At 38.4% G+C, this 14,435-nt stretch overlaps 1 protein-coding gene across 3 annotated transcripts in view; it reads left to right on the forward strand.

Annotated features, from left to right (window-relative positions):
• The window catches only part of LOC125305810 (sodium- and chloride-dependent transporter XTRP3-like), a 52,355-nt gene that overhangs the window by 22,464 nt on the left and 15,456 nt on the right, over positions 1-14,435 (forward strand). Inside the window, exons 2-4 of one of the 3 annotated variants that reach the window (XM_048260795.1) lie at positions 6,767-6,963; positions 10,841-10,981; positions 11,602-11,693. In XM_048260795.1, coding sequence (XP_048116752.1) covers positions 6,834-6,963; positions 10,841-10,981; positions 11,602-11,693 — 363 coding nt within the window. In that variant the 5' untranslated portion in view covers positions 6,767-6,833. Of the gene's footprint in view, positions 1-6,682; positions 6,964-10,840; positions 10,982-11,601; positions 11,694-14,435 lie in introns of those variants that run through there. The other 2 variants (XM_048260797.1, XM_048260796.1) reach the window with 2 other exon arrangements.

Below are 14,435 nucleotides of genomic sequence, written 5' to 3' on the forward strand. Positions count from 1 at the left end.
ATGTGGGCTAGGCTATATGAAATGCCTGAATGTGGTTGATGTCTGTAGAGGCATGCATGCTCCCTGATCTTGGCAAACACGCTTGCATTTATTGGCCTACAGCTATCCTTGTGCTAACACGCAAAGATATTTACCTATTGCATCTGCCAGTGCCTATTTATGTATAACACACTTACAGCGGGGAAAATAAGTATTGAACACGACAACATTTTTTTCAGTAAGTATACTTCCAGTGAGGCTATTTGCATGACATTAGTATTAACTTAGGTAATCCACACATATAAATATATGTGTTTGGATAAAAAAATCCAAACATTAATGTCCATACGTAGAGTTATGAGTAAAAAAGTGGAATGCCACAGGTAAAAAGTATTGAACACGCCTACTGAAATTTCTTAAATACTTTGTGGAAAAGTCATTATTTGTAATGAGAGCTTCAATGCATTTCCTGTATGACTAAACTAATCAGTTGCAGTATTCAGGTGTGGCCCATTCTTAGATAGATAGTCAGATAGTCTTTTAATATTGAAGATTTCAGGGGTCCCTCTTGTAAATCCTGATCTTTAGGTAAGGTCTCCACTTTGTACCGCTTGACAAGTTTAGTTGTGACTTTTTGAGTGCATCTCTGATACAGTGTTTAGGCTATGAGATGTAACAGGCAGGTCAGCATAGTTGATCTGTTGACTGTTTGCAAGTTATGGCATGTCTCGTAGGCAGAGAAAAACTGAAAAACTCAAACACTGTCTACTTAATCAACAGAGTCAGTGTACTGATGAAGGAATAGATTAGATATCTATGGAAGGTTTGCAAAGTGATATGCTCCTTTTAAAGAGTATTTTTGGTACTTTCAAAATAGAAAAATACAGTTGATTTTGATACATGGTGTGGCTATGTATTTTATAGTTTATTTCGATACATTTTAAATTAGGGTATATCTGATATTTTATTTTAAAATACATTTTGATGTATTTTTGCCCATCCCTCCCAACAGCTAGAGCAGACAGCTACAGTGCTACACTCTGTTGGCTGCAGTACTAGGGCTGGCCCTGATGCAGGTTACTGTCAAGTAGTGAAGTGATATGCAGGTAGCCAATGTTTAAGTCAGGTGAGCCCTGCTTGTTCTGTTAAGATATTTCTGTCTCTCCCAAACTGCATTAAAATGGTATGTTTAACAGCACCCCTGAACCCTCATAGGCCAATATGATCCTTAATATTAATCAAAATAGTAATAACAATAATATTAATAGAATATTAAAAATAATAAAATAATAAAACAATAATAAAAAATAAACAAATAGACAAAAAAGCAGGTCAAATTATTTTAACAGCTACAACAATAGATGGCCATAGATAGTATAAGTTATTGTGGGGAAAAATTTCTTGGATGAGTATATTTGTATATCTTCATTTAATTTTAATATCCCCATGATGGAATGTGTTTTAGCACAGCATAGCCCAGTGACAGACAACTTAGATAATTAACTTTAATATGTTTGTTTATTTGTATTTGCATTTTATTAAAATACAAATAAATTTTATGTGAGAGTAAGGTATTTGTGTTTTTTTGTCCTTCAATTTATGAGTATGGTGTTTGGTGCCTGGTTTCCCTAATGTATTTGTGCTAATTTCTCATCTTGAGCCTGTTTCTGTTTATCTGGATGTTTTGCCTCATGCCACCCTTGAAATAATCATGGTCTCACTAGTCCCACTCTTGTTAAAAATGTCTAGAATCCCCACTGTTTCCCCATAGACTTTGCATTGTCACTATGACATCACAATGGGCTAATCAAATTGATTTGCACCTGTATCAACAGCCAGCTGCTCAACTAGGCCTCATCAAAGGCCTAGTTAAACTGATTGCACCTGTAACTGCTTTCTGCTCAACTAGGCCAACTCTCTCTGTCTCTCCATTCTACAAGGATATAAGGCACATTCCATCCAACTTTCTATCGATTCATCCTCTTCAAACCATTCACTCATCCACCCATTAAACTATCTATCAACATCCATTAAACAATCTGCCTATCAACATCCATTACACTATCTACATTCAACTTTTAAACTATCTACTCTGTCTCAGGCTTTAAGCATACAATCTGGTTCTCTTAAGACTACAGATCCTGTTCAACTATTTCCTCTGCCCACAACTGTTTCAAAATAAATTTCCTTACTTCAATAATTGACTATTAAATAATTTAACTATTTAAACTACGCAACCATTTAACTGTTCAGTCATTTCAACTGTCAGTTGTCATCAACTATGACTCCCGTTAACTGTTTCCTCTGCCCACAACTGTTTCCAAATAAAAGTTTGATTTGCATTGTTAATACTGTATATGTTTCACATTTTCATGCACTGGTAATTTCCTCGGAATTACATTTTCTAGTTATTCTTCCCACAAAATTTCTGCGTCTAATTCAGCTTCAACCGTTCAACGTAGAAACTTCGTTCAAACTTTGTAACATACTGTAGGTCTTGAAAAGGACACTTGAGGAATGTATTTTTCGTTTTTGTAAACTTAATGCTTTTTTAGATATCAACATAAATCAAGCTTATTTTTCCACATAGACTTTGCATTGGCACTATGGCATCACAATGGGCTAATCAAACTGATTTGCACCTGTATCAACTGCCAGCTGCTCAATTAGGCCCCCTCACTGAGCCAATTAAACTGATTGCACCTGTATCAACTGCTTTCTGCTCAACTAGGCCAACTCTCTCTGTGTCTCTCCATTCTACAAGGATATAAGGCACATTCCAAGGGCTATTAACGACTTAGAATGCAATCAACCTGTGCTCTCTCACTGACTGCAGCTACTTCAATGGAACCTTTTCTCTGTGTCTCTCTCCATTGAACTGGGTAGCTCACTTTTTACTTCCCCACTTTCTTTCACTTCTTTTTCTTCACTTAATCCATTAAACTATCTGTCTATCAATTTCCATTAAACTATCTACCTATGCACATTTAAACTATAGCCTACTCAACTATTGAACTGTTCAGCCATTCCAACTGTCAGTTGTCATCAACTAGACTCCCGCCAACTGTTTTCTCTGCCTATAACTGTTTCAAAATAAAAGTCCTCACTACAATAATTCCCTATTAAATAATTTAACAATTTAAACTATCCAGCTGTTTAACTGGTCTGCCATTCAAACTGTCAGTTGTCATCAACGATAGGCTTGTTCGACCACTGGGATGGACGCAATGCTTACTGGTTAGAAATCCTTTCCGACTTCTGTCAGCCGGGGAGGGACTTAACACCTTGTCACCATGTCACATGACTTTAAAATATCGCGGGAGTCTTAGCCTGCAGACAGATCTTGCAGGCTAAGAAAGTCCTCACTACAATAATTCCCTATTAAATAATTTAACAACTGTTTAACGGGTCAGCCATTCAAACTGTAAGTTGTCATCAATTATGACTCCCACCAACTGTAGTCCTCAATGCAGTAATTTCCTATTAACACTGTGAGTGCCAAAAATGCGTTTTCGCCAGACAACACTGGATGAGTCCACCTTTCTACTAAGACAAGATAACTCTGACCACGACAATCAGGGGAGACCAGAATCACCACACAATCAGGGGAGACCACACGCCAGGTCAAAAACATTAGAAAGAGTGACTGACCACCGTGCTGAGGAGGGGGTTCCATCTCCACCATGGGCCGGGCCGAGCGGAGTGGTTGATAGGCCGAGTAGCGCTTGCAAGAGGACGATAGCGACACAGACGTTACCGACCAAGAGGAGGACGAATTATGGAGCCCGACAGCAGTAGAAATGTGGTATTATTGTTTTGTTGCCCCCCATGGTGGTTTTGTGAACAGAAAAAAATATATTTATCTTACACAAGTCCTTTGACTTAGGAATGTAAGTGGCAGAACAGTGACAGGCTCAAACAGCATATATTTAATAAAAAACGCTATATTTCCAATTCTAGAAAAAAAACAGGGATTTTGATGAAAACTAGCCACTGTTTAGCTTGGGATTTCTCAGGAACAGAGGCATGTAGAAATAAATGGTTTCTTCCCACTGTGAGCTTAAAGTCTCACCTTTCAAACGAGCCATAGTAGCAAAAGTAAAACCAAAAGTAGTAAAAAAGTAATAAAAGACAAGGTAGAATAATTTTCAAGGCAGATTATGAATTTGTAACTAAGAATTTGTAGTTAGCAGAAAGTTTGGTCTTACGCCTTGGTTTAAAACTGACTACAGTGGGGGCCTTTTTAATGTCATCTGAAAGTTGGTTCCAGAGCTGAGCCGCATAGCAGCTAAAAGCTGCTTCACCATGTTTAGTTCTAACAGCAGGTTTTACTAAACAGATTTTTCACCTGGGACCTGAAAGGATGAGCAAGTGTGTACTGCATGTCTGATAGGTATTTAGGTCCTGCTCCATTTACTGATTTATAAATAAGCAGTAGTGTTTTAAGGTCTGTGACTTACTGAAAGCCAGTGCAGGGATTTAAGAATTTGTCAGTTCTTTTTGTTTTTGTGAGAATCCTAGCTGCTGCATTTTATATCACCTGAAGCTGTTTGATAGCCTGTGAACAGTCCATTGCAGTAATCAACCCTACTAGAGATAAATGCATGAATGAGTTTTTCTAATGTTTTGACATCAGCCCTCTAAGTTTGGCAATATTTTTGAGGTAGTAAAGCTGATTTAGTTATCAGTTTCACGTGGCTGTTAAAATTTAGATCACTGTCAATTAATACACCAATATTGTTTAACAGTATCCTTTGCTTTCAACCATTTAGCTGTTGAAACAATCCCACTCCAGCTCTTTGTAGCGCCTCAATACGACTGGCATTCCCCATAAAGTTGGTGAACTTTCTAGCACCTCAATATGACTGGCATTCCCCTGTAGCAAGACTTGTTGGGACTTCACGGCCATGCTAAAGTCCTCTTCAACATGTGTTGCTGTCTTGCAAGTAGAGCACAGCAGGTGACTGCACATGTGGTAATGCACAATACGTCCCAACAAACCAAAACTTAAACATATTCATTATGCTGTCAGTGTATCACAGCTAGTATGTTTGTTGTTCTTGTTTTGTTTTTATTTGGCAAGTATTATTTAAACTGTACAATGTACAACAAAAAAAGTTTATAGCAAAGGAATATGCACTTCTTTCAATGATATAATGTGCAGAAATCATGCAGCCGTGGCCCACTGGTTAGCACTCTGGACTTGTAACCGGAGGGTTGCCGGTTCGAGCCCCGACCAGTGGGCCGCGGCTGAAGTGCCCTTGAGCAAGGCACCTAACCCCTCACTGCTCCCCGAGCGCCGCCGTTGTAGCAGGCAGCTTACTGCGCCGGGATTAGTGTGTGCTTCACCTCACTGTGTGTTCACTGTGTGCTGTTTGTGTTTCACTAATTCACCGATTAGGTTAAATGCAGAGACCAAATTTCCCTCATGGGAATTAAAAAAAGTATATATACATTAAATCACAGCATCGTCAGATACTCAAAAGGACACTTTTCAATTCTAAAGACACTTTACAAAACACTGTATTACAGGTACAGGAAAACACTATAATAACATGGCATATTACGTATATAGCGTAAAAGTTCTTAACATTGAACACATCTTATGACATATTTATAACAGTATAGGCTTAAGTCATTGCATATTCATTGACATAGTCAATGTTTTTGCTCCCTGCTGAGTGAGCATGCACACCACCCATTTATGCTTTTATTTGATCTACATAGACTTTGTCCTGAGTGCCATGCTTTTGATCTCTTCAGAGTAGCATTTGAGGAAGTATTTCAATTTCAATTTCAATTTAATTGTACTTATTGTGGTTGGCTCAGTGAATAGGACTGAATGAAGAACCATATTCTATAAACGTTGGTTGCAACATAATGGGCCTATAGGCTACTATGAAACATGTAGTGAATTACTTTTATTTTTTGGTCAACTGGTTAAACAATAGTATACACTTGTGACAGACAATTTTACTGCTAGTCATAAACAGTGTTGGGCAAGTTACTGTTTATTAGTAATTACAGTAGGAATATTGGTGTTATGTTGTGGCTATGTCGTGAGGCTTTTGCGCAATAGGCGAAGAAGAGCAGAAAGATTAACAACAATGTGCCTACTGCACCACTTTTTACGAGATGGAAACACAATTGAAAGGCATTTAAGATGTCGCCTGATGTAGCCTGAACTCTTGCGTGTTTAAAATCAGAAGGAGGAATGTGAGGAGACTGCTATAAATGTAAAGAATGCATCTGCAATGACTAAACACAATCGCGGAAAACACTGCTAAGGACGTTAGATCAGAAGCAGCAAATGTGAATCTGAGTCTTGTCTCCTGAAGTCGTTCATTTTTCACACAAGATAAGGCACACATCACAATGCGGCGCAGCATAACTCACATTGGTATCTCATTTAAATGTCAGCAATTGTAACTGCGTTACAATGCTGGTTACCGCTAAAAGTAGTCTAGTGGAATTACAGTAGCCTAACACGTTACTTTGTAATGCTTTACAACACTGGTCTTAAAAGGGGACTCTAACATACACACTATCTCCATATGAGATAACCGCCGTTTAAAGAAACAGCAATTAAATATTCACCTGAATTGCGCAAGTGAGACCAATTAACCAGCATGACCCTCCCCTTACCATGAGAGGATGTCTTTAGAAACGCTCCCACTCAAGCTTTATAACTGCATGTGAAAACGGAGGTCGGACTAATCGGTGCTGAAACCTTTCTTTCACACTCAAACTTTAAAATCTGTATCTTTGGATCTGTTTGTTCCCACAGACTGGTCCATTCTAGTCCACGGCTACAACGATTGTTTTTACACGACGTATTGACCCAGTCCCGAAATATGGAGATGGAGAAGGACGCGAGACCATCGTGGGATAACCCAATGCAATTTGTCCTGGCTTGTGTGTCATACGCAGTGGGACTTGGAAACGTCTGGCGCTTTCCATACCTCTGTCAGATGCACGGTGGAGGTATGCGATCTCTTTACCACTTGCCCTGTGTCTATGAATTGTGAAGCCTTGTAACAGGTGGAGCCCACTTCGCCTACCTATTTGAATGATTTGCGCTTATCCTAACACAAAAAAACTAAACTAAAAGGGTATGCTTATAGCAGTGAAACCCGTTAGATGTTAAAGCCTAACTTCGGCAATGCCACGCAGACACTGCAATATCGAGTGGGCATCTGTCATGTCAGAGTTGTTCGTCGTTTGTATTGCTGTGTGACCCCAAACTGGTTATTAGACTAAACATTTTCATGAACCCCGAAGCAATAAGACCTTGAAATACAACGAGGATACACACTAGTTGAAGCAAAGAGTGAAAGACCCTCTCAGCTTAGAGGGCAGACAAATATTTTTACAGCAAATTAATGAATGTCATAAGTAAAATATAATAGGCCTATGTAGCCTACGTTTGACCAAAATCATTGCTACACATGCCATTTTTTATTTATTTAAAGGGTATTTCTACGCATTGGACGAATAGGTCCAATGCCTGGAAAGACAAAGGCACAGCACAAGACACATTAGCACATGGCAAAAGACATACCTTGTGCAAGAGACAACTACACTTCAGGGAGCTCCTAAATGCTCACAGATACATTGGCTCTAAGATCTTCTAAAACAAATTATGGCCATCATTTTTGTATATTAGAATAAACATGTAAGATAACACAATCCAGACAAGAAATGCACTGAAAACTCTTGTGGTGATGTGATTTCAGTAGGCTATGGAAATAGTATAAGTATAAGTATATATACTCTTCTGATCCTGTGAGGGAAATTTGGTCTCTGCATTTATCCCAATCCATGAATTAGTGAAACACACTCAGCACACATACAGTGAGGTGAAGCACACACTAATCCCTGCGCAGTGAGCTGCCTGCAACAACAGCGGCGCTCGGGGAGCAGTGAGGGGTTAGGTGCCTTGCTCAAGGGCACTTCAGCCGTGCCTGTGGTCAGGATTCGAACCGGCAACCCTCCAAACCAGTAGGCCACGGCTGCCCCTAAATAGATCACCATGCAGAGACAGAGATACATGTACTTACGGTATGTTTGCATTGGCTTCTTATCACTGGAGTGGGCTTTATGCATCTATGTATTTTTAATACCCCCAAGTAACTTTTGATGTTGCTTACTCAGTTAACTGTGTGAAATAACAGAGCTTGCAGTCAGAGTATAGTTAAACTTCAAAGTCTATAAAGGTTATACAGTTATGTACATAGAATGGGTAGAGATGTGTATTTGTAAAATGTAGAATGCTCAAATCAAACCATCTCAGACCAACAAAAAAGTAACAGAGGTCTTAAAAACTCTGTCCTATGTCCAGTATGTTTTATAAGCAGCCAGTGTAAAGATGATGATACACATAGGCAACAATTCTATTTTCAGGAAAATCATTACACATGAAATTAGTTATGTGTTTGCCCAAACTAGCCCCATATCATCACCTTAACTGCACGTGTTAAAGACTTGTTTTTCCATTTATGAGTAATCTGTGATTAATCGGTCAGCAAAAAGTGATTTGTGCGAAACCTTCAAATATTCTACTCTGCCAGATTACACTCAAAGTAATCTGCTGTTTACCACCAAGTGCTTTCATTGGAAATGCACTGTAGACTGAGGCACTGAGGCAAAGGGAAATGAGTAGGAAGGACACTACGCCACAGGAGTCATGGCCACACACTGTTTAATTGGCAGTTATGTAGTTGACAGAAGCAACATTCCCTCCTCCCCCATTCCATAACTGTAACTTCTAATGAGCGTCTCCATTGACTGGGACTCCAGAAAAACCTAATCTACTGTACCTCGACCCTTTACTTGGCTTTAAGGGTCATTGAGCTTGTCTCTCGCTCAACCACTCCAGTCAGACATCAAAGAAAAGAGAGAGGATTGAAAAAAATAGAAAATCTATTCTAGCTCTGTTAAGAGAAATTGCCCCTGAATGAATGTTTGGTAGCACAAAGTAACTGTTAACTGTGTTTTGGTTATTGGTGTTCTATTTATAATTATTTTTAAGTTATTTGGAAAATTCAAATGAGAAGAGAAACAGATTTGGTGGGATCCTTGGAATGAGTGCATGGCGTCTCAGGTTAAAAACTGTTAATGATCTGACACATAGAGTTTGAGGCATGTCCAACAGACGCATGGTTTACTACAGTACCCTCCAGAATTATTAGCACCTCTGCTAAAGTTGACTAAAACAGGTATAAAAAAATAATCTGTTGGTGATTTATTGTAATCTCACAATGAAAACAATGAGGAAAAATCCAAACTTGAAGGGAAGCGAATTTATTTTGAGAAAAATACATATTTTTAAACCATTTTTGTTTTGATCTGTATGTTTGTTTCGGTTCATTGACCTGATGAATGATCCAATCATGACCCACTTTAGTGACTTGGCAGAGATTGACAGATTTCCTTTAAAAAAATGTTCAGGTTTTTCGTGGGGTTCATGATACCATGCAACTTAATAAGGCTCCCAAGGCCTTTTGGAATAAAAACAGCCCCACAACATAACAGCCCCTCCACCATCATTTTCATTAGGCATGGGATTATTTTAAGTATAGTCATTTTTCTATCTACGCCAAAACCACCTAAAGTGTTTCTTGCTAAAGAGCACAAATTTAATTTAATCTGACAACAGACCACACTTCCAGACAAAGTCACTGTACCATTCAGTAACTCCTGCCGTTTACATTTGTAATTAAATGACTGGAAAGGCTTTTACCTGGCATGCCCTCTAAATAATCTATTAGCAGTGAGGTCACTTTTTAAGATTTTTGGGGGGATTTGGTGACCCCAAGATGATACCTTTTTCTGTAACTCTGCAACAGTGGTTCTTAAGGAATATTTTGTCTATCTTACCATCCTCCATACTGTGCTTGGGGACAATATAACCATGGGTCCTTGTCCAAGCATGTTTGTCACATTTCCAGTTGATTAGAATATTTTAATTATTGTTTTAATACACTTTCTTTTTATTTAAAATGTAGTGTTTTCTCTTGTCTTTCCTATGTTGAAAAATGACTCGGGATTTAGCTTCTGTGTCACTTTATTTTCATACCTTAGTGAAAAAAAAAGTCATAAACTACTTCTGAAAGTTCACTGACACTCTAATTAGCTTAAAGGAGAATTCCTTTGTGATTTTGACCTAAAGTGTGTTGAAACATGATACCGAGTGTGAACGTATGTCTCATAGCTCATCTCGGCTTCGATGGGGGTGCCTCGGGCATCAGCCATGCAAATAAATCACTGTTTTACACCATTTACGAGGCTCAAAGTAGCCCCATACTTCATTGGTAGACTTCCGAGGGCCTTGACATTTAAAACGAGACATTGAGAACTTTGAAAAAGCACTGGTGGTTTACTTACAAGACGATTTATACAGACAGTATCTTCACAGAGTTTAGCATTTGCAGCCATCTTGAATTTAGTTCATTTATTACGACAAGTCGAGCGGATTTAGTAAGAATGAACAGGTATGATAAGGGATCAGATTCCAAAAATAATTCTGTGGAAATGCATGGATTCCAGTTTCTTCCAGGAGCAGCAACTGAAATCCACAGAATTATTTTTGGAATATGATCCCTTATCATACCTGTTCATTCATACTCGTCGCTCGACTTAAATGAAAGGGTAATAAACTGTTGGCAAGCTATAGTCCTGAATTAGTCTACAGAGTACAGACTATAAACCACAGTGTAATTAACTGATTTATGCACTGATATCAAACTCAGTTTTGTAATCTACTAATAAATATCCCTGTGTGAAAGTGCTAAATGTGTGTGTGTGTGTGTGTGTGTGTGTGTGTGTGTGTGTGTGTGTGTATGTGCATGTGTGTCTAAAGGGGGCTTCATGATACCTTACTTGTTGATGCTGATACTGGAGGGCATTCCTCTGTTTTACATGGAGCTGGCTATCGGACAGAAGATGCGCCTCGGAAGCATTGGAGCATGGAGCGCCATTAACCCTTATCTGGGGGGTGTGGGTGAGTTGGAGCACATACTCATTCACACACATACAGTGTATACACACACCCGTGGCCCTGTGATTCACATTTACATACATGTGAAGAGCCAGAGAAGGCATGCAAGCAACAAACATTTGCTTTCAATCACTTAGCAGTAGCAGACAAAATGACAGACAATCAAGACAGAGGACCTATGAGTTTTATAGCCTCCTTGGGTTTGGGTTCACTGCAGGATTAGTCACACATTTACCAACAGAGCAGTGATGGTTACTATAGACACATCCAGGAAGACTGATTAAGATCCCCTGCCCTTTTTCATCAGTAATGAGCCAGTTGGAAGTGCAGTGTCAGATTTGTCACAGCAAGTTCAGTGTGAGATTGCCTTTTTCATACATTGCAGTGACATATTTGGATTACACATACACACCTAAAGTGTCCAGTAAAGATTGATTAAGATTTAAGTCAGTTCTTGAAGGAATGAGTAGGTGGGGTGGAGGAGAAGAGGAAGATGTGTTCCTATTCAGTGTATCAAATTAACGAAGAAGCTTGTAGTATTGAAGTGTCATGCCGTGTGTGTGTGTGTGTGTGTGTACCAAAATAAATAATGATCTGACTCCTCCCAAAATTTCCCCACACAGGTATTGCAAGTGTTGTAACATCGTTGTACTTGTGTCTCTACTACAATGTCATCAATGCATGGAGCTTCTGGTATCTCTTTCATTCATTCCAGGTAAGTCTGAATGACTGTGAAGCTAACTGCCCTAGGTAAGAAAATTTGAATAAGCGTCAAATTATTTTTGACTCGGACTTTATGGACATGTGGTTCGCCACATTAACAAAAAGCTCCTTGTCAGAGCAGAAAAAAATGTCTTCCTCTTTTTACAGTGCATGAAAATGCACTGTTCTGTTATCCGAAGTCTTCTTCTTCTTCTTCTGATTACAGTGCATGAAAATGCACTGTTCTGTTATCCGAAGTCTTCTTCTTCTTCTTCTTCTTCTTCTTATTACAGTGCATAAAAATGCACTGTTCTGTTATCCGAAGTCTTCTTCTTCTTATTATTATTATTATTACAGTGCATGACAATGCACTGTACTGTTCTTCCTAGGCAATAACTTCTTATTATTATTCACCCCTTGCAGACACATGACTTAAGTCACGTGACGGCTCCATGCTGGACGGCAAAAAGATGGGAGACGGACGGCAAATTACATTATGTCATAAAGATTATGATGATCTGAACACCATTACTATAACATCTTTGTAGTTCAATGTATTGCTGTTTGGGGTCTGATAGTCAAAGAAGATGCCAGTGGTGTTGTTAGATGAAATGGGTCATGATCGCAAATGTAAAGTTATTAAAACTGGTGGTAACAGCAAGGGGAGATAACGTTACGTTAGGCTACTGTAATTAACATTATGGTTAATGAACACCCATAAGTATTTCTGGACTAAAATATTACAAAGCGATTTGGTTACTTTATTTGTCTTGCTTTTATCAGTTGTAACATAGTCAAAACGTTAAGAATGTCATATCAGAACATGAAATAATAACTAGCTGCCACACTTAGAAGCTAGCTATTCTAGCTAACGTTTATCGTAGCTCATAGTGCTAGGGCTAATGTAACTCGCCAGTTTGTACGTTGCCCAGCTTAATAAACTTACTTCTTACATGTCTTAAGTTAAAGAATTGAAAGAAATAGGAAATTAAAAAAAAACTTGAACGGTATTATCTGTTTACATTCAGATCTTGCCAAAGACTTGTGTCTTTGGTTGCTATAGCAACCGCTGCTGTGCTTCATACACTGAGGAGATAAGCATGCAATTGTGGTTGAAATACTCCCGAAACACAAAGAAAACAAACCAAAATATATCTATGCAAGAACATGGGATGTTGTTGTATTCCAAACAATAAGCCAACAGTCATGGAAGGGCATTACTACGGTTAAATCTCACTATAATCTCCTAGCTGTGCGATATGTCCCATTACAACCCATTGATTTGATTTGTGTTCTTGCCGTCCACTAGGCTATTTTGCTGTGGCGCGAACAAAACGTGACGTCACTTGCAAGGGGTGAATTATTCCGCTTACCACTTTTTCCGTACGCTATTTCTCTTGAACAGTTTAACTTAGAAACTTCATTCAAACTTTGTAACGTAGGTATTCAAACAGACGAAGCTGCTATGTCTTTTCAACTTTGAAACTTTTATACTTTTTAAACTATTGAAGAAAAACTTTTTAAAAATCCCCATAGACTTAACATTGCCGATTGCGACATCATAATACGGCCGTTAAGCAATTAGAATCCTATGGCAGGTGTTCAGGCCACCTGGATCAACTGCCAGTCTCAGGCTTTAAGCATACAAACTGGCCCTATTAAGACTACACATCCTGTTCAACTGCTTCCTCTGCCAAAAACTGTTTCAAAATAAAAGTCCTCACAATATTTCACTATTAAACAATTTAACCCTTTAAACTACTGAACTTTTTAACTGTTCAGCCATTGTAATTGTTACTTGTCATCAACTATGACTCCTACCCACTGTAGCTAGTTAGCATGGTTAGCATGTTAGCATGCTAGTTAGCATTTTTAGCAAAACTACTAAAAATGAGTAGCTAAGTTAGCTAAGTAACATGGTTAGCATGTTAACATTGTTAGCATGTTAGTTAGCATAGTTAGCATAACTACTAAAAAAAATTAGCTAGGTTAGCTAAGTCACATAATTAGCATAGTTAGCATGCTAGTTAGCATAACTACTAAAAATGATAAGCTAGGTTAGCTAAGTCACATGGTTAACATAGTTAGCATGTTAGCATTGCTAAACTATCATTAAACTATCTATTAAACTAGCTGTCTATCAACAACTTTTAAACAGTCTACTTTTAAGGTAATTCCTTGGAATTACATTTCTAGTTATTCTTCCCACCAAATTTCTGCGTCTAATTCAGCTTCAACCGTTTAACGTAGAAACTTCGTTCAAACTTTGTAACGTAGGTCTTGAAAAGGAGACTTGAGGAATGTTTTCACTTTTGTAAACTTTATACTTTTTGAGATATTAATAAAAAACAAGCTTATTTTTCCCCATAGACTTTGTATGGGGACTATGACATCATAATGGGCTAATTAACTTGATTTGCACCTGTATCAACTTCCAGCTGCTCAACTAGGTCCCATCAAAAAGCTAGTTAAACTGATTGCACCTGTATCAACTGCTTTCTGCTCAATTAGGCCAACTCTCTCTGTGTATCTCCATTCTACAAGGATATAAGGCACATTCCATCCAACTTTCTATCCATTCATCCTCTTCAAACCATTCACTCATCTACCCATTAAACTATCCCATCAACATCCATTAAACAATCTGCCTATCAACATCCATTCAACTTTCTGTCTATCAACATCCATTACACTATCTACATTTAACTTTTAAACTATATACTCTGTCTCAGGCTTTAAACATACAATCTGGCTC

This window comes from Alosa alosa, chromosome 13, assembly GCF_017589495.1.
Source record: "Alosa alosa isolate M-15738 ecotype Scorff River chromosome 13, AALO_Geno_1.1, whole genome shotgun sequence".
Lineage (NCBI taxonomy): Eukaryota > Metazoa > Chordata > Actinopteri > Clupeiformes > Clupeidae > Alosa > Alosa alosa.